The sequence below is a fragment of the Amyelois transitella genome, chromosome 10 (genome assembly GCF_032362555.1).
Source record: "Amyelois transitella isolate CPQ chromosome 10, ilAmyTran1.1, whole genome shotgun sequence".
Classification (NCBI taxonomy): Eukaryota; Metazoa; Arthropoda; class Insecta; order Lepidoptera; family Pyralidae; genus Amyelois; species Amyelois transitella.
This window is the reverse complement of record NC_083513.1, coordinates 10,230,025-10,252,151: the sequence shown is the minus strand read 5'-3', so window position 1 is coordinate 10,252,151 and position 22,127 is coordinate 10,230,025. Positions and strand designations below refer to the sequence as shown.

Genomic DNA, 22,127 nt, shown 5'->3' with positions numbered 1-22,127 from the left:
TTTGCTTTATAATATTAGTGTAGATTAATGAATAATGTCCCCAATTGTACACGACTTTGTCTGAAGCATCTACTCTGCAACTACAGTGGTCATCGTCTCAAGTTTTTTCATTACCAAAGTTACTTTTCCCGAACTTTTGTCCCTCGAGCTTCAAGTTACAAGTCAAATAAATTGGTAATATGCGCATTGAATACGGAACTTCGGTTGCAACTTTTCATGTCTTTTTGGGGATAAGTGAATATTTATTTGTGTTTACATACGTATATTATATCACGTTTAAATCTCCTGCGGGGTAGACAGAGCCTACAGTCTTGAAAATAATGATAGGCCACGTTCAGCTGTATGGCTTAGTGATGCAACTGAGTTGAAATATATACAGGTTGCTACTCCATTGCCTACAAGAAGAAGTTAATTAGTTCCCTTAGTTGCCTTTATGACATTTATTTATATATCCGTTGCGGGGTAGACAGGGCTAAAAAAGTCTTAAAAAGACTGATAGGCCACGTTCAGTTTAATAATGAAATTTAGATTCAAGTAGTCACAGGTTGCTAGCCCATCGCCCTTCAAGAAGAATCCCAAGTTTGTTAGCGTTTTCCTTAGACTTAGCCTTTGTATCTATTGACTCTGTCCCCCCGTAAGGGATAAAGACGTAAAAAAATAGTGGACAAAATCACACGTATCACTAAATCAATAAACAAGCACAATTTTCAATTCCAAAACATTTTCTGTGCGCTAAAATATAAACTTCTCTATCGAAACTAGTTCAATTTTAAAACCGTATATAAAATTTTATGGCGAAATAACAGCGAATTCCCGATATAAGGCTTCATTGCATATTAAAATGTATACAGATTATGTCACGATTGAATTCCCTGTACACACGAGTGGATTGCTCCAGTAGAGTGACAATAGTTTTGTAGGGCGCGCGAAAATAACATTTAATCCGAATTTATATTATAAATGCGAAAGTAAGTCGGTTTTTCTGTTACTTTTTCGCGGATTACCTTCTGAATTAGTCTTCTTTAAATATTCACGTATATATAATTAATAGTCAAGAGAAAGAGGTTCTATTGGGGTGGGTGCCTTTCATACCGGTAAAAATCTGCATTATTGAATAGATGACGCTAAATTCGTCGATTATTGTAGGTAGCGTTTGATTCGTTGCTTTTTGTATGTAGTTCTGTTACGTCGCTTTTTTTGTAGACGGCGTTAAAATCATGGCTTTTTGTTGATTATGAATACTGAACTAATGAAGTTGCGGGAATAAGCTAGTATCACAATTAGTAAAACATAATATTGAAGGGTATAATAATGCATACCTCATACAAACGCCATGCTTTTAATAACTTACTTAACATACATATATAACACTTATTATAATAAATAAAAAGTGAAAAGAAAAAAAAACTCGTAAATAATTTATTAATTACTAGCTTCCCCCCGCGACTCCGTCCGCGCGGATGTCGGTCTTCGCGTGAATGGTTTATTTCTTCATTTTGAGTAACTCTGACAATGACATCTTATAAATATCTATTGGACCCTATTACGGCTAGTTAATTATGTAGTCTCTGTCAATCGTTTGCCCACGGCAACGTGCCCAGAAGGCTGGTTGCATTGCTACGTTGAATGGCAATGCTTAATCTTTGACCTAGGAAGTTTCCAGCCATGGTCACGAGATGCCTCGATCAGCCTCTTAGAAAGAAAATAAATAATAAAATTATTTTTATTTTACAGTGCGTGCTCTAGCTTAAAAGTTATAAACTTAAATTACTCTATGAATACACTTGTCCTCAGGGATAAACCCATGTTAAGTTGTAACAAGTTATTACTTAGTACCTTCAAGGTAAGTTGGACATGTGTCGGGTATATTTGTCTATGAATTTAGTTTACTTTAGCTGGAAGATTTATCTAATCTGAAAAGTTTTCGAGAACTATGTCTTCTTCCTCCTGGCTTTAGTCTCGGATGCATCCTCATCACTCTGGAGAAGAGCCCGGGGTATTCTTTTGACCATGGATCCTAGATTGAGCGAGTCAGGTTTTTACACGAGTGACTCCCATCTGACCTCCGCAACCTTTGCAGGTAAATGTAACCCGTATTGGATCGATAATGGTTATACATCCAGTTACCTGAATGTACAGGTTTCCCACGATGTTTTCTCTTACCGTAAGAGCATTGGTTAGTATTCTAACTGATGTATATAACTTCAAAAATAGTCATTGGTAAATGGCCGAGGTGGGATTTGAACCTGTACCTTTCTGCGCATCACGCATTTTAACCGTGCACCTAGCCGATTAGACCACTGACGCTATCTCTTCGAGAACGAAGTATTCGTTTTGATTTATCCCATAAGATTTTTCAGACTTAAAATTGTCTTATGCCGAAGACTCGTCAAAGTGAAATAAAATCTTACATCATCAATCCTTCAGGCATAGCATAGGTATATCTGGACTGCGAATGTGAGACGAGCTGACTTGAAAAGATCTAATTATTAACATGAAGTAAACAGAAAATTGCACAGATTGTAGCAAGTGGAAGAATACAGTCTACTCCTACCCCTCCTGGAAAGAGTATGATCATTTCTTTGATTTTTACTCATTCTTAACATTTATCCTCTCAAATTCAAATTCAATGTTTTTCTTCATTGTTATAGAATACTTCATATTGCTTAATAATTGTCAAAACGTTTGGTTTCACAACATTGGTTGACGTCAAATAAATAACTTAAAACTAAGTTAACTGCCGCTTCCAAGGCATCAGTGCAGAAGTAGCGGTAACAAACTTTCACGTGTATTAATAGAAAAAGCTGAATGTCAGAAATAATCATTTCCCAGAATTATACCCACATATAAGTTTAGAACAACAGCACTTAGAGGCATCATACTTAGTGAAACATACGAGTATAAACTTTAATGCTTTTAGCAACTTGCATAGGAATTATCATTTACTTGAGAAATTACAAAATTAGCAATTTCTGGAAATTTTGAATACAGCTATTCCGTCTCTTCTTCTTCATTGATCTTGTAAGAGCCGATTAAGGGAAAGCACTTTTACCATGCTCAACAAACGTTATCCCATCTTAGGTTCCCCTGCTAAAAGAACAGGAGAAACTCCTCTCTGACTTACTACTCCTGAATCGTGGTCACGCGAGGCCTATATAAAAAGGACAAAGACAGAACAAACGCAAACATTCTTAAAAATACCCGCCAAAAAAAACGTACATAAATCATAACAGCTCCTTTATTAAATCGTGTTAATGCTACATTTGATTTTTAATAAAACGGCGAAATGAAAAAAATCTGTTCCTTTTTTGTAACTTTACGGGCATTTCCTAATGTTAAACTGACTGTTAACAGGCGCATAAGTCACGAAAATGACGGATATTATAATGCCAGCAATTTAGCAGAAGGTGCGAAAGGGACGGCAAGAACACTCCAAGATAATGTAAAGGACAGACAATATACTATTTAAATATAGCCATGGGGCCACTCAAAAGCGTCTGCCGCTGACATGCAAAGAATATTCTTACTTATTTTCCGGTGCTATAAAATATGGAGAGCGTAGAAAAATCTACAACAAATAGATAATACTCTTAACTTTGTGTTCATAATCGTTTTTGTTTTACGCTTAAACTATGTATGACTTTTTTAGACGCTTTTGATTTGACGCTCTCACGCAGCGGTAGTGCGGTAGTCTGTGACACCGGAGGTCCCGGGTTCGAATCCTGGTTAGGGCATGATGAAAATGAACTTTTTTGATAGGCCTGGGTTTGAGATTCTTTATATGTGTTTATTATAAAATATAGTATCATTTAGTAAGTATTTCGTAACACAAGTCTGGATCTTACTTCGAGGCTAACTCAGTCTGTGTTATTAGTCCCGGCTATACATATGTATATATATATATTTATTTATTATATTTATTGTTTACGAGTAAACTGCAAACACAGAAATAATTTGACCAAGCTACTTCGGAAAAGTAAGTAATTTATTCACTAAAGGAGTACATTACAAATATTAAATCAGTAGTACAGTACAAAGGCTTATATAATTTTTCTCTCAATAAAAATGTCTCTTATGGCTTATATGCCTCATAAATTACGAAGACCGCTACATGTATATTAAAACTACATTTGAATTGTAAAATTTCTTGTTTTCTTTCTATCATGAGATTAAAAAATTAAAAAAATAGTTAATTCGTTTCTATACCGCCGTTATTTTTACATAACAGAAGGAACAAATGGGGGTTGTCTACGCAATTTATCGATGTCATGTTTAGAGAAACAATGATGTAAAGGAACCGAGCTACATACATAAAAGCAATTCTTTGTATGTTTGTTTATGTTCTTGTCAACGTTATTGCCAACGATTACTCTCCGTCGATCTTGACACTGAAAGTGAGAAACCTATTTTGAAACTTATTTCTCACGTTATAAATAAACCATTAAAATGTAAGCTGCTAACATGTTGGTCAACATACGTACAAATAACCTTGCGGGGTAGACAGAGCCAGCAATCTTGAAAAGACCAATCACCATGTTCAGTTGTACGGTTTAATGATAGAATTGAAATTCAAATAGTGACAGGTTGCTAGCCCACCATCTCCTAAAAGAAGAACCCTAAGTTTTGAAGCCTTTCACCTTCTTGAGATTAGCACATAATGTACATACCGAGAAAATAGGTGAACTTTTCTTTATAATATGTAGTGACTAGCTGTGCCTGCGACTTCGTCCGCGTGAAAAAGTTATTTTGGGCATCATTGAAGCCCTTAAGGGTGAATAAATTTCCCCGTTTTTTTTCACATTTTCCATTATCACTTCGCTCCTAAAAGTTACAATGTGATGTTATATAGCCTAAAGCCTTCCTCGATAAATGGTTTATTCAACACAAAAATATTTTTTCAATTCGAACCAGTAGTTCCTGAGATTAGCGCGTTCAAACAAACTCTTCAGCTTTATAATATTAGTATAGATGAGCTACTTCCGTCAGACTTCTATAACCCAGTGGAAATTGACTAAAAGAGCCGGTTGACTAGAAGAGATTCCTTCTTGGGATAAGTCCGCCATTGCAAGTGATTTGTTTTTTTTATAACTATGTACTTACTATTTTCTTGCTACTGTGTAAATTTATCTGCAGTAAAGATATTACAAACAAACAAACAAAGAGCAATAAATATTTGGCTGTACACGTAACCCACTTGCCAAACTAGAGTATATATTCAAAGAACGACCGGACAATGTGGCTCACGGGATCTATAGCTGGAGAACGAAATTACTGCGATGTCTGAAGTCTTATCAAACGATAGGTAATCTTATAACAGTGTAACAATACCGTTACAAAATAACGTCATAATACATACATACATACATATGGTCTATATCCCTTGCGGGGTAGGCAGAGTCAACAGTCTTGAAAAGACTGAATGGCCAAATACAGCTTTTTGGCTTAATGATAGAATTGAGATTCAAATAGTGACAGGTTACTAGCCCATCGCCTAAAAAAGAATCCCAAGTTTGTAAGCCTATCCCTTAGACGCCTTTCACGACATTCATGGGAAAGAGATGGAGTGTGGAGTGGTCCTATTCTTTTTTGTATTGGTGCCGGGAACCACACGGCACGTGATAATAAAGTTAAAATTATTAACTCTAGCTTTTGTTTGAGGCTTTGCTCTTGTTACTAATAGCATAGGTACGACGTCTTGTTATTTTAATTTTATTTATTTATTTAAAATTTCATTGCACAAAAAATGTACAAAAGGCAAAGTTAATGCCGTTTGGCATTCTCTACCAGTCAACCAGCTGACCAAACAGAAAAACTTCAAGTTGGTGGTGCGATAAAGTGCACATGCATACTGAAAAATACATACATTAAAAAATTTAAATTTTCAATTATTATTAGCTTTTTAGTGCATTTCGAAGTCGGTTTAAATTTTTTTATATCATAAAATTAACGATTTTATTCACCAATCATTCATATAATCACCTCTTTATTCCTTGCGGGTTAGACAGAGCCAGCAGTCTTGAAAGACCGATAGGACACGTTCAACTGTTAGGCTTAATGATTTAATTTTATCTAAACAGAAAAAACATTCCTTGACTAACTCAAGGCGCTCTCTACATGGATATATGTATATCTAGGGGATCCCAGACTCCGATGGGACTCCAACTGGGAATATACAAATAAGAACGTTCGAAATTTTTAAAGCAATCTATACATATAATAAATCTGTAGAAAGGTCAATTCTGTACATTGAAAATATTGAAAAAATAAATAGCAGGGGGTGTAACTGGATCGATACCAAACACAAACATGTGATTAAAAAAATTTTTGTCTGTCTGTCTGTATGTTCAGGCATCACGTGAAAACTAACGGTTCTATTTTGATGAAACTTGGTATAACTATACCTTATTATCCTGGGCATAAAATAGGATACTTTTTATCCTGGAAAAATACGAAGAAAAAAAATCTTAATTTTTCAGTTTATCCATAGACGTTGTTCTGTAGAACCGCGAACACACGTTACGTTACCCGCAGTGGATTCAGCGCCGTAACCTGTAGCACCGAAAGTTGGATTTAGCTTGAACCGTTTGCGGCACCACACGCGGGCCGCTACTATTACTATGAAATAAATACTTTAGTCCGGTCAATCTAGACATTCGAAGCTACATTAATTCCCATCAAGCTGAGAATGAGTATAATTGTTTAAAACACAATCAAAAGCATTATTTCAAAATTCCCCATGATTCCGGTTTAAGGAAAAAAAAATACCCAAGGTTAAAGGTAAAAAATGGGTGTTTCGCGATTTTCTTCAAAACGGTAAGTTTTTCAAATCGGAAAATTACCTCAGACATAAATTGTAGATCATAAAGTTATCTATAAAAATGGTATGAATATTTTTTTTCAATAAAGCTACCGTTTCTGAGATATAACGATGCACATGTTTCCACGCCACCTCTGAGGTAGTGTACCTACTATTAGCGCGTTTTTTTAACATTTTTATTATTAAACTTGAAAGAGTCTGAAATAGGTTAGAATAAACACGTGTTTTCACTACGCAGTGGCACTCAAGACTAACTTTCGCATTTATTATTTAAAAAAATAGAATAATCCTACGTGAAAAAAATCATCTTAGAACAATAATAGATATATAGGCAGATAAGCCCCCCGGTCCCAGAGTTTCTGCCCCAAAAGGTTCAAAAGTATAGGTATTACCGATACCTACATATTTGCGCCTTTTGAGGATTTTTGCCTCATTTGAAGCAGAACCGGCCTTAGATTTAGTAACCTGAAGATGAGACGGCGCAAGTGTGTCGACACAAGTAGCACCCCACACCAAAAGCCGCCCCAATCTCCAGGGTATCAAAGTCATACCATCCGGTCTCTTGACCCGAGCCAGACCGTTTGGTTCTAGAACGGCTGGAACATGGATGGTGGCAAGAGCACAGAGGATTATATTATTTAGGGCGGCATGGCACCCTAAACGGCCGGCACTCTTAGGGCATGAGAGGCCGTGGTGTCCATAGCCGTTAACGGTATCCCCGCAAGGACTACTATTATTAAAGACTAACGGTATTTCATGTGTTGAGCATTCTGAGGTAAATCAGGTATACGACCCTAGCCACGTACACAATTAACAGAGAGACAGATGTTGTCTCAAGGTTTCACTATAGTATAAATGAAGGGACTGGGTTTCATTATACTTATGTATATTTTATATTTTGAATTCAAGTAAAATTACCGACAGAACAATATTTTTACTTATATTACTGCTACACAGGGTATATACGAGACGTGCTTATGCATATTATGACGCTTGCAACTTTTTGCATCGTTATATCTCAAAAACGGTAGCTTTATTAAAAAAAATTATTGATTCCTTTTTATAGATAACTTTATTATATACAATCTATGTCTGAGGTAATATTCCGATAAAACTTACCGCTTTGAAGAAAATCGTGAAAAACCCATTTTTTACCTTTGACCTTGGGTAATTTTTTTTCCTTAAACCGGAATCATGGGGAATTTTGAAATAATGCTTTTGATTGTGTTTTAAACAATTATACTCATTCTCAGCTTGATGGGAATTAATGTAGCTTCATTCTTATTTTTTGGTCTAAATTGACCGTACTACTTACTACAGAACGCGAACTCAACAGCAGTAGCTCAATAGAGGGATCTCCTTAATTATTATAGGCCTAGCCGTAATTGGGTCCAATAGATATTTATAAGATGTCATTGTCAGAGTTACTCAAAATGGAGAAATAAACCATCCACGCGAAGACCGATATCCGCGCGGACGGAGTCGCGGGGGGAAGCTAGTAGTTAATAAGAAAATTAAACATAGAAGAAATATTAACTAAGTATAAAGTTTCTGATATTCACTTTGTATATATAAAATGGAATCAAGTTTCTATTCTGGTCTTACATTATTTTACAGTCGTATTTTATTTTAGAACTTGTATTATACTTGCGGTCAGAGAAAACTGCCCACTATATTTTTACTTTATTGCACATATAACAGATATAAAAGCATCATAGGTGTGCGCCAGGCTTTAACGTATTTTAAACATGGATTTGTATTTTATTTCCGTATCATAAAACGTAAGCCACTTTGTGTTATATTTTGGCTTTAAGTAGGTATATATTTTATTGCAATGATAGGTTAATAAAGTAGGTATATATAAGTACTCGTGATATTTAATTTCACCAAAACTTGTTTAAAATATTCATGATAAACGAGAGCTTAATTTACGAACTCGATTGTTTTGTATATATCTTGAAAAACTATCTCTGTTGCTCTTTTTATTATGACGTGAGCTGAGACAGCGATAGTTTTCCGCGCGATTGAAACTGACAACAACAACATATCTTATGTATGATTTAGGCACTATAAATATACAGGCCAGATTACACATATCGATTTAACCTCAAGTAAGTTCGAGACTTATGTTACGAGATACTATGAGTTAGTATCTCGTAACATAAATCTAGAACTTATTTATTATTTATTTTATATACTATATTTCATAATAAATAATTATACATAGATATATATCCAAGACCCTGGACAATCAGAGAAAGTTAGCTTCTCATCATGCCCATGCCGGGATTCCAACCCGGGACCTCCGGTGACACAGCAAGCGAACTACCGCCGCGCCACAGAGGCCGTCACTAAAACAGCGCATTGTTCACTTTAATAACTTATTGTACCTTACTTGGAAACCTTATAGTTTCAAAGCAACGCTGTTTAGAAACTGTATATTGTTACATTATAGCGCTCACTCACGCGGTAACTACTCAATCATGATTAGCGTCTTTTTACTAAAATGAAGACTCTGACATATTGTTCCTAAGGGGTTCCGTTTGTCTAGCCTTATTAGCGTATATCGATGCATACATATATACATATGGTCACGACTATATCCCTTGCGGAGTAGACAAAGACAATAGTCTTGAAAAGACTGAATGGCCACGTTCAGATATTTGGCTTAATGATAGAATTGAGATTCAAATAGTGACAGGGTTGCTAACCCATCGCCTAAAAAAGAATCCCAAGTTTGTAAACCTTTCCCTTAGTCGCCTTTAACGACATCCATGGGAAAAAGATGGAGTGGTCCTATCCTTTTTTATATTTGTGCCGGGAACCACACGGCACTGCCGTGCTCATCTCGATGCTCTGAAATTTATTCGACATAGCACAATTTGCGTTCACTTTTATGAAATAAAAAAGAATTGCAACATTGTGTTGTGTCATTCGTTCAATAAAGCCAGACATTTGACTATATCCCTTGCGGGGTAGACAGAGCCTTAAAAAGTCTTGAAAAAACTGACAAGCCACGTTCAGCTGTTTGGCTTAATGATAGAATTGAGATTCAAATAGTGACAGGTTGCTAGCCAATTGCCTAAACGAAGAATCGCAAGTTTATAAACCTATCCATTAATCGCCTTTTACGAGATCCAAAAGAACAAGATATTATATGTATGTTTTAAATAAAAAGCAGGGGTTAATCTAATTCATACAAAGAGGGAAAAATTTTCCATTAATTTTTCGTAAGATTTCCTTCCCTTCCCAATAAAGCAGAGATGAGCCGACCTGTAATTGAACGTTAATATGGATTCAAAACGCCACTGAAAGCTCTTTCGTGTTAAACTTATTTGATTAATTTAATGCGAGCTTGAGAAAGTTGATGTACTTTATTTTTAGGTAAAAAGATTTGATAATTTCATATCAATGGATTACCCGATATTTTTTTTTCATTTTACTTGCATAAAGAAAGTTATGAATGTGGATGAAGCGAAGGAATTATACAGAGATCGTGGTAAGTGGAAAGATGTAGTCTCTGCTTACCCCTCCGGGGCGAAGTCGTGATTTTTTGTTATGTTATGTTTATTCATTAATATAATATCTATTACACTGATTCTAGTTAGCCTCGAAGTAAGTTCGAAACTTGTGAATAGAATAGAATAGAATAGATTTATTTTCAAAATTGGATACAAGGTATCACTTATTGACGTCACATAACTTAAATCTAATTATAACTACTACCGCTTCCAAAGCGCATGTGTTACGAGATACTCACTCAACGATACTACATTTAAAATAAATACTTAAATAGATAATCATCCAAGACCCAGGCCAATCAGAAAAAGTTCTTTTTTTATCATGCCCTGACCGGCATTTTGGTGATCATTTGATGATGCTATTCTAAAAACCATACGACATATCTGTGGCGAAATCTATACGCCACAAGTCACAAGAATAAAAAATAGAATCACGCGACGCTATCAGTCATAAACAGCGAAAAACCTAAATCGTGCAAGCAAAGATTTCACGGATTGGAGCATATACACCTACAACCTCCGACACAACATCGTCGGAGCCGCGGTTCCTCAGGCATAACACCTAGCCTGACGGAAGATCTTCCCTTTGGTGGCGGTCGAGCCGAAACTGGCTTCCGCTACATATCTATCTATGGACGTCATAAAACGCAACTAAGTGTGTATTCGTACGATAGCAAAGCGTTGAACAAAAACTATCATAAATTCTATTTTGTATCACATTTCTTCACTTTAATTATTTCTTTAAGTAATTTAAGTCATCGTTATCGTAAAATTATGCGAAAAACCTGGCAAATCAATAGAAACTAATTAAGAAAAAACATAATAAAATCTTTTACAGTCATTGCATCACCCGTAAATCCATCTCAGTTCGGTCCAAAGATTCGACTGGCAGAGAATGCCTTGTGGCATTAAGTCCACCTGTTGTACATTTTACGTGCATGAAGTTTAAATAAATCTATACTAATATTATAAAGCTGAAGAGTTTGTTTGTTTGTTTGTTTGAACGCGCTAATCTCAGGAACTACTGTTTCAAATTGAAATATATAACATCACGCTACAACTATTAGGAGCGAAGAAATAATGGAAAATCTGAAAAGAAACGGGGGAAATTATTCACCCTTGAGGGCTTCAATGATGCCCAAAATAACTATTCTACGCGGACGGAGTCACGGGCAAAGCTAGTAAATAAGTAAATAAAGGTGAAGCCGTCCAAGTAGACCGCACAAGCCATTCATTGTTTCAAAACTTGGAAAGTTAAAATGAAATTGAAATAAGAGTGCTATTTCTATTAATATCGCACTCTTTGCAAAACAAGTCTGTGAATTAACGAATTTCGAAATTCAATTCCAAATGAAAATTTAGAATTCTCCTTTATTTCATCAAGATGGAATTTCATTGCTCCGGCATGCAATTACATGCCGAAAAAGTGCTTGGAATAACAATAGAAGTGGGAGGAGATAACTGAGATGGTGATTTGTTTTAAAAAAGTAGGTTATAGGAGGGCGAGGAAGGCTCAAAATTTGTATAACTAGAAGGGAAAACATGTGCCGTGTGGTTCCCGGCACCAATAGGAAATATGATAGGACCACTCCATCTCTTTCCCATGGATGTTGTAAAAGGCGACTAAGGGATGTGCTAATAAAGTTAGCATTCTTCTTTTAGGTGATGGGCTAGCGACCTGTCACTGTATGAATCTCAATTCTATCATTATGCCAAATATCAGTCTTTTCAAGACTTTTGGCTCTGTCTACCCCGCAAGGGATAAAGACGTGATTATATGTATGTATGTGGAAGGGAAAACATTTATAGAAACTGTTTGCATATTGACCACATTAATACATGTTTAATATTCCAAACCGAATGAGTAGTGGTCGAACGGTTAAGATGCCTGAATACATAAAACGCTCTGGACATGTTCGAATTCTATCGCGCGGCTAAAGACTCTTTTCAGAGTATTTTTTTCATGAGTTTGATTTCTAACCGTTAATACTCTTACTTACAATGAAGAAAAACATACTGAGAAAACTTGTACGTTTAATTACCTTTATGAGTAGGTATAGTATGATCCAAAAACGATTAAGTCGAATGGAGGTCAGACGGGATGCTTCGTGCATAAAGATTAAGATTTTAAAAGCAATAGTGAATAAACATTATTTGATCCCTCATCTTGATTTCCACTAAGCTGATTTAGGTTAATCGCAGTCAAATTATTACACATAAAAAAAGAAACGTAAATAACTTACGCAATCCAGGGTCTTTTTCGTAAACACAGATGTATTGAACCTTATTCTTAAATGTCAGAAAACTCTAATTTAAAAAAAATATCACAAAAATCCTCACTTAAAACATTCACAAGAAAAATAATTCTCGTTCATTTCTAAAATGCCAAATACTTTACTCTATAGACACAACGAACCGCGTTAAAACCACAATTTATCATCATCAGTGAACGCTTGTATTGTTAACTCGGGCACTCATGACGCGATGAATGAGTATCTACAATGATGCTACATTGTATTTGCAATTAATAAAGTTGTCACCAGTCACTGGATGTGACACTCATACAGTGAATTTGCGGCGCTGACATGTAATATCATTGTTCACTGGACTTAACTTTTTAACGAGATTTCGACCTTTCAGCGGGAAAGGACATAATATAATCAAACTGGGTTAGTTTGCTTATTAAAAGAGTTAGAAAACCATTAGAGACTCTGGGGTATTACCTGATTTATGTCGCACCTGGATTGTTATGAATAGGGAGATTTTTTAAGACAGTAAATTCGTGTAGATTATTTTGCACTAAATATCTATACTTCTGATAGAATTAGACAAATTCCATCAAAAATTAAGAAAATATAAGTTGCAAACTGACTATGCTTTAACTATTCTCTTTCAGCATAGCGAGTTAGTAGAAATAAAATAGACAAAAATAAAGAGGAAAAAGACTATTATGGCGATGGTAAATTAAACCACTAAGACCGGTTTATAATACGGGAATAAATTAATGCATTATTATAATTAATCAACAGGTCATATACTAAGGTAAATTGTGAGAAGTGGGGTAACCTCGCTGAGTTTGTGCTACGTGCAACAATATTATTAACTGGTACATGTCTTAGGTTACTTTGTTGCTAACGCAATAATTATTTTCGTTATTTTAAGCACAAATCAAATCACACTCTTTTAATCCAGCGTTTACGTATAAAATATGTCTACGGTTCGAGATGGGAAGAGTATGCAAAACATTCAGCGCAATAGTTGACGAAGGAATTCGTAATATATTTGAAAGCGATGGAGATAGATATAACAACTAATATTATAAATACGATAGTTTGTTTGTTTGTTGTCTATTCACGCGTTATCTACTGAACCAAAATGATGGATACCTATATATATTGCAAATTAAATATTTAAATATAGTTTTAAATATAATTTCTCTTTAGTTTAAGTTATATTTTTCCTTTTTCCTTGAATATACATATAAATTAATAATATTTTTAATAGTCTGAACATGGGCATAGTGTATTTTTCATCCTGGTAAAAACAATAGTTTCAGTGAGATTCGCAAAACACCTGTATTCTTTTGCAGGTTGCGCTAAATTCGCGCCGGTGAATATAACACTAATAAAGAATTTATTTATCCATTATATTCGAAAAAATTTCCTATACTTATTGGTTATTTTCTGAAAGGTTATTTCATAATCCCTCTCGTAATATTAAAATATTCCAAATTGCAGTCTTTTTGGAAACTTTTCTTATGAACATGTTGTTTTTAATTTAAGCATACATCTGAATGTTGCAATACAAAATAATTCTGTTTTGAAATTTATTTATTTGTGTAAGAATTGTAAATTTTAACCAGCTCCGTAGCATGACACGCGTGTCGCCATTTTTTATAGCGAGAAAAGCTATCGCTGTCCATTTTTACGTCATAATAAACAGCGTAACAGCGATAGTTTAGATGAAAGCATGTAATATAATATACAACCATATATTTAATCAGATATTTATGGCTTGCGGGGTAGACAGAGCCAAAGGTTTTGAAAAGACTGATAGTCGACGTTCAGCTGATTGACTTAATGATATAGAATTGAGATTCAAGTAGTGATGCTTTGTTACTCATACATACATACATATGGTCACGTCTATATCCCTTGCGGGGTAGACCGAGCTAACAGGAACCACACGATGTAACTCACATACTATAAAAGTTAAGTAGGTACTCATAACGTCATGAATAATCGAAAAGCGAGTCAATCAGTCAACTTTTGGTAAATACGATTTTAAGAAAGCATCATGAAAAGCAGCAAGTAAAGGTTGAAAAAAAAAGGTAATTTAAACGAATCGCGTACATTACTTTATGACGACAACATATCAAATGAGCTGTGAAACTAAGTCAGTTACTTGATACCTAATGGGGTATGGTACATACCCCATTAGGGTAAAAGGGTACGAACCCTTAATGAAGTGCAGCCGCGTAAAGCAGATGTGAAAAAAAAATTGGGATACGCGAGTTTATACTCTTTAGAAAATTGGACAGTGGATCGCATAGGGATTTGAAAGACGCCCGCCGCTTATTTTGGTGCCTTGTGGTTCCCGGCACTAAAAGAAAAAAGAATATTACCCCTTCGTCTCTTATCCATGGATTTCGTAAAAGGCGACTAAGGGATAGGCTAAGAAACTTGGGATTCCTCTTTTAGGCGATTGGCTAGCAACCTGTCACGACTTGAATATCAATTCTATCATTAAGCTCTGTCTACCCCGTAAACGATATAGACATATTTATATGCATGTGGTTTCGTAACATAATGTGTGCCAGCTGCTTCTCTTCATGTTCAGACTGTAAAAGTCTATCAGGGGAGAGGCTTACACAAGTAAACAGTCCCAAAGTGAGGGTACTTTTACGAAACCAGCATTGAAGCATTATAATATTAATTCCTACATATAAAAAAAATTGTCTGTATATTTAGTACATTTTCAAAAATATAACTTATTACTATGAAGATAAAGTAACCGAGCAAGAATTTGAAAAAAAAAACGTCTGTCTGTTTGCATGTTTGTTTGTACACGCTAATCTCCGGAACTACTGAACGGATTTTAATGAAACTTTTTTGGTTGTATAGCTCTTATGCCTGGCCAACGTATAGGGTATAATTCATTTTGGAATCTGGTACAGCTGATATGGAACCATAACAACTCAGCTAAACTATAAGAAATATCGAAACAAAAGTTGTTCAATCTGTAACGTATAAAAATCGGGCATGAGCATTTTCTTTTTGCGAAAAAAAAATTGAAGATCTGGATCATGTGACGTAGAAGCCAAAAGAACTAGCGACTCTGTAATATGAACGGACTGCATTGCAAGTGATTTGTTTCTTTTATAACTATCTACTTACAATTTTCTTGTTACTGTGTAAATTTCTATGCAATAAAAATATTACAAACAAACAAATAAACGGAAATTTTAGTAAATTAAACAACCATAACCTTCGTATTTCCAATAACACGCAAACGGAGTTGCGGGCGTCAACTAGTATTATAAATAAATACTTATATCCGTACAGTAATTTTCAGTTTTCGCGCACATGTAAAATGGGCAATGAAAATTTAAATAATTTTCCGAATTCGAACATTGAATATCCGAAAATGGTTTATTTTAAAAAACATATCCGCACGAAATTGTATGAACATCGAAAATTCATTCGGTTACGGTAACTTCGTGAATTCGTTCTTTGTGTAAAAGTTCCGGCAATCAGTACAGTACATATTGCAATGGAAATATATTAATCAGATATCGAAATAAAAGCTGTTGAGCGATGTGGGGTTAAAAATATTCCAATACTTATATCATTTTATGGATTCGCGTAATGTATTAAGGGAATATAATTAAATTTTTGTGTAAATAACACATTAATAAAATACTAACTGACCGATGAATATTGCCAAAAAAGAAACGTTATGGGAATGTATTTAAGACCAACAAAAGCCGGAAATGTGATTCTTAGAATTTCCGCGTCTCTGTATTTTAGAATCAGTGTGTTTCTACTCGCATCACGCGAGAATTATGTAACATAGTCTATGATAATAAAGAATGAAAGAATGTACTAATGTCAAAGATGGTCCGGCATTTAAAAATAGAACCTTTTGATATTTTCCCATATGTGTCGTAATAAGCGATTAAGGGACATGCTTATAATAGGTTTCCTCTTGTCACGTCTGTATCCCACGTAGAGCAGACAGAGCTAAGAGTCCCGAAAATACTAAAAGGCCACGTTCAGCTATATGGTTAAATGATGAAATTGAGATTCAAATAGTGACAGGTTGCTAGCCCATCGCCTACAAGAAGAATCCCAAGTTTATTAGCCTTTTCCATAGTCACCTTTCACGACAACCATGAGAAAGAGATGGAGTGGTTCTATACTTAAGTGCCGGTTACCACACGGCTTATTATTCAAATGACAAAACCTTATTTGTTAAATTTTTATTTCTTCTTGAGGCAAACCCAAATATCCTACTATTATTATAAATGCGAAAGTTTGGATGTCAGTATGGATGTTTGTTACTCTTTCACGCAAAAACGACTGAACCGATTGCGATGAAATTTGGTATGAAGGTAGCTGAAGACCCAAAATAACACATAGGCTACTTTTATCCCGGAGTTACCGCGGGATTGATTGTTACGTTATGATAAGTTTTTAAAGCGGACGAAGTCGCGGACGGCCTCTAGTTCGTTATAAATTGCACCAACCCCTTATCTACTTAACCAAAAAACCCTAAAAAGGAGACAATTCCCTAAATTGACTGACTCCCGTTGGGATTTAAGGGAACCGAGAGCAATATGCGCATTATGTAATCAAAATGTACTAAGTGCTTCTTATCGTTAACCGTCTTTATAATATCCACTTTGGCAGTATATGCTGTGGTCTTTGAAGAATTTTCTATGTACGTGTGTAAAAAAAAAACTTTTATTCCTTTATTTGAAATTTGCCGCGTTTTAATATTTGTCAACGTCATGACATGTCAAGTAAAAAGGAAAAATAATTAAATGTTACGGACAGTAAACTGTTAAGATAATTTTATTAATATTAAACAAATATATTTTGTTGACTGAGTAAGTACTTCTACATGTAAAAGTAATATCGTGTGAGTGAGTTAGTTATATTATGAAAGTAACTGACACATCGTACCAAAGGGATTCCCTTTGTCTAGTCCTTATCTTGATGCTCTGAAATTTATTTGACACAGAACAATTTGCATTATATTTAATAAAACTAAAAAAATACATACATATGGTCACGTCTATATCCCTTGCGGGGTAGACAGAGCCAACAGTCTTGAAAAGACTGAATGGCCACGTTCAGCTATTTGGATTAATGATAGAATTGAGTATCAAATAGTGACAGGTTGCTAGCCCATCGCCTACAAAACGAATCCCAAGTTTGTAAGCCTATCCCTTAGTCGCCTTTTACGAAATCCATGCGAAAGATATGGGAGTGATCCTATTCTTTTTTTGAATTGGTGACGGGAACCACACGGCAGACTAAAAAAAAATAACTGGAACTTTCTGTAATAATCGCATCATTCGATAAATAAGGTCAGACATTTGACCATCATCACCATACACTTATAATCACGTCTACATTCCTTACGGGGTAGGGAGAGACAACACTTTCAAAAAACTGAAAGGTCACATCCAGCTTAGTGATGAAATTGAGATACAAATAGTGACAAGTTTATTGTGTGTGTGTGTGTCTAAGTTCATAAGCCTTTCCCTTAATTGACTTTTACAATATGAACGGGAAGAGAAGCAGCAGGCATGCACTATGTTTTCTCTACTACCAGACCAGCATGAAAACATTTTAATATTGAACAAAAATAAAGTTGAAAATCACGAATTTAATAATATAATTTTTAACCAAAACTTGTCCTTATTCTGTAAGGTTAACCAAAGTAAATTGATACCGAATTGGAATCGCAAACAAGCCTCAATTTGTAGAATTAAATTAAACTCGGCCCGCTGGCAGGTAACACGGCGATAATTTTACGTTTCTTCCTAAATTTTATGTAAAATGTTAAAATTGACAGCATAATATTACCTACCTGAGAAGTTCCTACGGCACATTAATAATATCACATTCTCGTTATGACTTCGCAACTTGTAAGGCTCTTCTTGAGAGGATTTTGGAATGAAATGAATGTTTTGTTCGTCTCAGTTCTTAATTTTGAATGCAGAGGATGGAGAGTGCCGTGTGGTTCCCGGCACCATTACAAAAAAGAATAGCTCCACTCCATCTCTTTCCCACGTCGTAAAAGGCGACTAAGGGGTAGGCTTATAAACTTGGGATCCCTCTTTTAGGCGATGGGCTAGCAACCTGTCACTATTTGAATCTCAATTCTATCACTAAGCCAAACAGCTGAGCGTGACCTATCAGTCTTTTCAAGACTGGTGGCTCTGTCCACCCCGCTAGGGATATAGACGTGATCATATGTATGTATATATGTAGGATGGAGACCACGATGAAGTTACGATGAGGGAAAACATTGTGACTGACTTTTGTATATTGACGGCCTCAATGGTGCAGCGGTATTACGCTTGTCAGTGACACCGGAGGTCACGGGTACGAATCCCGGCCGGGGCATTATGATAAAAGAACGAATATAAAGTACTTACATCTTATTATTTTCTTTAGTTAGACAAAGGCGTTTCAGAAATCTAGATATTATTAGTCAAACAAACCCTGTGGGCCTACTTAAGTTCTTTAATAAGAATTTTCTCTTTGAAAATTGTAAAAACTATCGCTGTTTCGCTTTGATTATGATGTGAAACGAGACAGCTATATTTCTCGCGCGATAAAACGGCGTCGCGCGTGTCATGCTACAGAGACAGGAAATGATATCGTCCAGTTAACTTTAAAGTACCTAAACGACTACATATGCAAAGAAAAACATCACTCTGAAAATCTTATGAATGGACACGAAGAGCTTACGAGACATTTTAATGAGAATATTTTACACCCTTTCAATATGAAAATTCTTATTTAAGAACTCATTTGTAAATTGGATCACATATGAAGATTATATGTTACAGCGACAGAAAGTACAGAAGAAACTGGTTCAACATAACCCAATATGGATTTAGTTCCCCTGCAAAAGTTACGGAAGTCAGACATTCGCTAAGTTTAGAAATATGACGTATTAATACACAAAAAGGGTCGTGTGGTTCCCGGCACCAATACAACCAATACCCGGACCACTCCATCTCTTTCCCATTGATGTTTTAAAAGGCGACTAAGGGATAGGCTTACAAACTTGGGATTCTTTTTAAGGCGATAGGCTAGCAACCTGTCACTATTTGAATCTCAATTCTATCATTAAGTCAAATAGCTGAGCGTAGCCATTCGGTCTTTTCAGGACTGTTGGCTTTGTCTACCCGCAAGGGATATAGACGTGACCATATGTATGTATGTATGTACAGGGTCATGGTCTTAAACGGACCCCGGGATCCTCTCCACAGGTGAGGACAGTACCCGGGACAAACGCTAAGAGTAAGATTATGTGGATTTGTATCAGCGTTCCAACAATAAGTTTCTGACAATGGACACAATTTTAAATTATCAAACACAAATACAAACAAACAAACGCGCGACGCCATTTTTATTACACGATAAACTATCGCTGTCCCGTTTCCCGTTTGTGGAGAGAAAGGTCGGAGTGAGAAGACCTAGACGAACGTATCTTGATCAAACTAAGGACGTCCTGGCAAAGGGTCAGATCAAGAGTACCCGAAACCGCCGAGCTTGCATGAAGAGAGTTATGAATGTGGATGAACCGAAGGAAGTATGGAGAGATCGTGGCAAGTGGAAAGAGGTAGTCTCTGTCTACCCCTCCGGGAAAGAGGCGTGATTTTATGTATGTATGTATGTCCCGTTTCACATCATAATAAAAAGCGAAACAGCGATAGATTTTACGCGATAAAAACGGCTTAGCGCGTCCAATGCTACGGGGATTGATTGATTTGTTTGTTTTTTTTTTGTATTTGTATTCGATACACACACACACAGTCACGTCTATATCCCTTACGGGGTAGACAGAGCCAATAGTCCCGAAAAGACTGAATGGCCACGTTCAGATGCTCGGCTTAATGATGGAATTGATATCCAAATAGTGACAGGTTGCTAGCCCATCGTCTTAAAAGTCGCCTTTTACGACATCCATTGGAAAGAGATGGAGTGGTCCTATTCTTTTTTGTATTATTGCCGGGAACCACACGGCACATTATTGTGTTCGATAATTTAAACTTAGGTCCATTGTCAGACGAAGCCGGTCTAGAAAAAAGAAAAACTTAGTGTGTTTGCGCTTGTTTTACCCAGTTAGTCTATTACATAAATTAAGCTTTTTGTAAGCCCGCTTTTCAAAGAAGGTGAAAATTACTGCATTTCTACATAAATACCTATTTTGTGAAATTTTTATTCATTTTTTTACCTATTAAAAAGCATTTCTAGCACAATAGTGTTAAAATCATTAAATTTAAATTAACTGTTTTGAAAATAATTAACAACTGTTGAGATTAAAAATAAATAAGATTACATAGATGTAAGCTACATTCGGTTCTTAGTGTGTTGCATTTGACAGTTCCATTTAAACTATTCTATTAATCTATATACAAAGTATTACAATTGCAATAAAGTTATGTTGATGTTCTTCGTCATTATTAGGCATTTGATTTATAGAACCCAGGATTATTTTAATGTTAATATAAAAAATACCATTTGACATATGAACACCTCAAACTTTTTCAATTAAACGTACTTAATTATAATTAAAAGTTCACTATGAATAACGATGTGCTTTGATAAATAATTATTATATTCATGTTTTTGTCATTTACATAGGTACCTATGCATATTAGGAATTAAAGCAACCTCTTATTAGGCTTAATAAATTTTATTACGTTCAAATTAATTTTATGGAATACGAATCTAAATAAATACTGAACGCCATATTTAAAATTAAATCAAATGAAAATTATATATTCAGATATTAATGTTAATTTGCCTGAAAAGAACCTGAAAACCGTTTTATTTTTAAAATCTGTGACTGAAATTCATACAAACGGTAATAGACTGAATCCAATTTCCTTTTAGCACTTTTAAAAGGATGATAAATATTGGAATCGCCTGTGAATCCAAACCAACCCTTATCGCGCACACACAAATGGAAACGAAATATTCGAATTTCGAATAAAAACTTACCTCCAAAAAATACCAGGAACAACGACGAAACCGTTATCACGTCGCGTCGCAACATTTTTTCAATCTTCCACATGAAATTCACTTATATACTCACAACACGATAAAACTTTTTTATTTTTAATTAACAGTATAAAAACTGGCCACTAAGTTCGTTAGTATCATTTTTGACTGTCAATTAAAATAATTTACGTTCCGGATTCAAATATCGGAATTCGAATCCGCCAAAATTTGGGAGCTTCGCACGTGCGTCATCAACGAAATCCTGTAGAGCACTGAAGGCAAGAAGCACCTGTCAGCGTCAGACTTCAGCGCAGCGAAATCTCGAAAAATAACATGAAAGAAAATTGTTTGCGTACTGGTGTTTAAGTGGATTTTGTGTTTGGTTGTTTTTTACACTGTGGCTTTTTGGGGTCATTAGGGTGTCACACAAACGATTCATTTGGGAGGATTTAAATGAGGATTGTGTCCGGACGGGCGTCATAGTCGTTTGAAACATATCACGGATGCCCATTATACTTTATCGTCCCTTTTTTGAAC

The 22,127-nt window shown here is 35.4% G+C and overlaps 1 protein-coding gene across 1 annotated transcript in view; it reads right to left on the bottom strand.

Annotated features, from left to right (window-relative positions):
• LOC106133062 (uncharacterized) overlaps window positions 1-21,841 on the bottom strand; it is a 49,763-nt gene extending 27,922 nt beyond the window's left edge. Inside the window, exon 1 of the mRNA XM_013332662.2 lies at window positions 21,591-21,841. Coding sequence (XP_013188116.2) covers window positions 21,591-21,663 — 73 coding nt within the window. The 5' untranslated portion in view covers window positions 21,664-21,841. The remainder of the gene's footprint in view (window positions 1-21,590) is intronic.
• Between the last annotated feature and the right edge of the window lie 286 nt (window positions 21,842-22,127).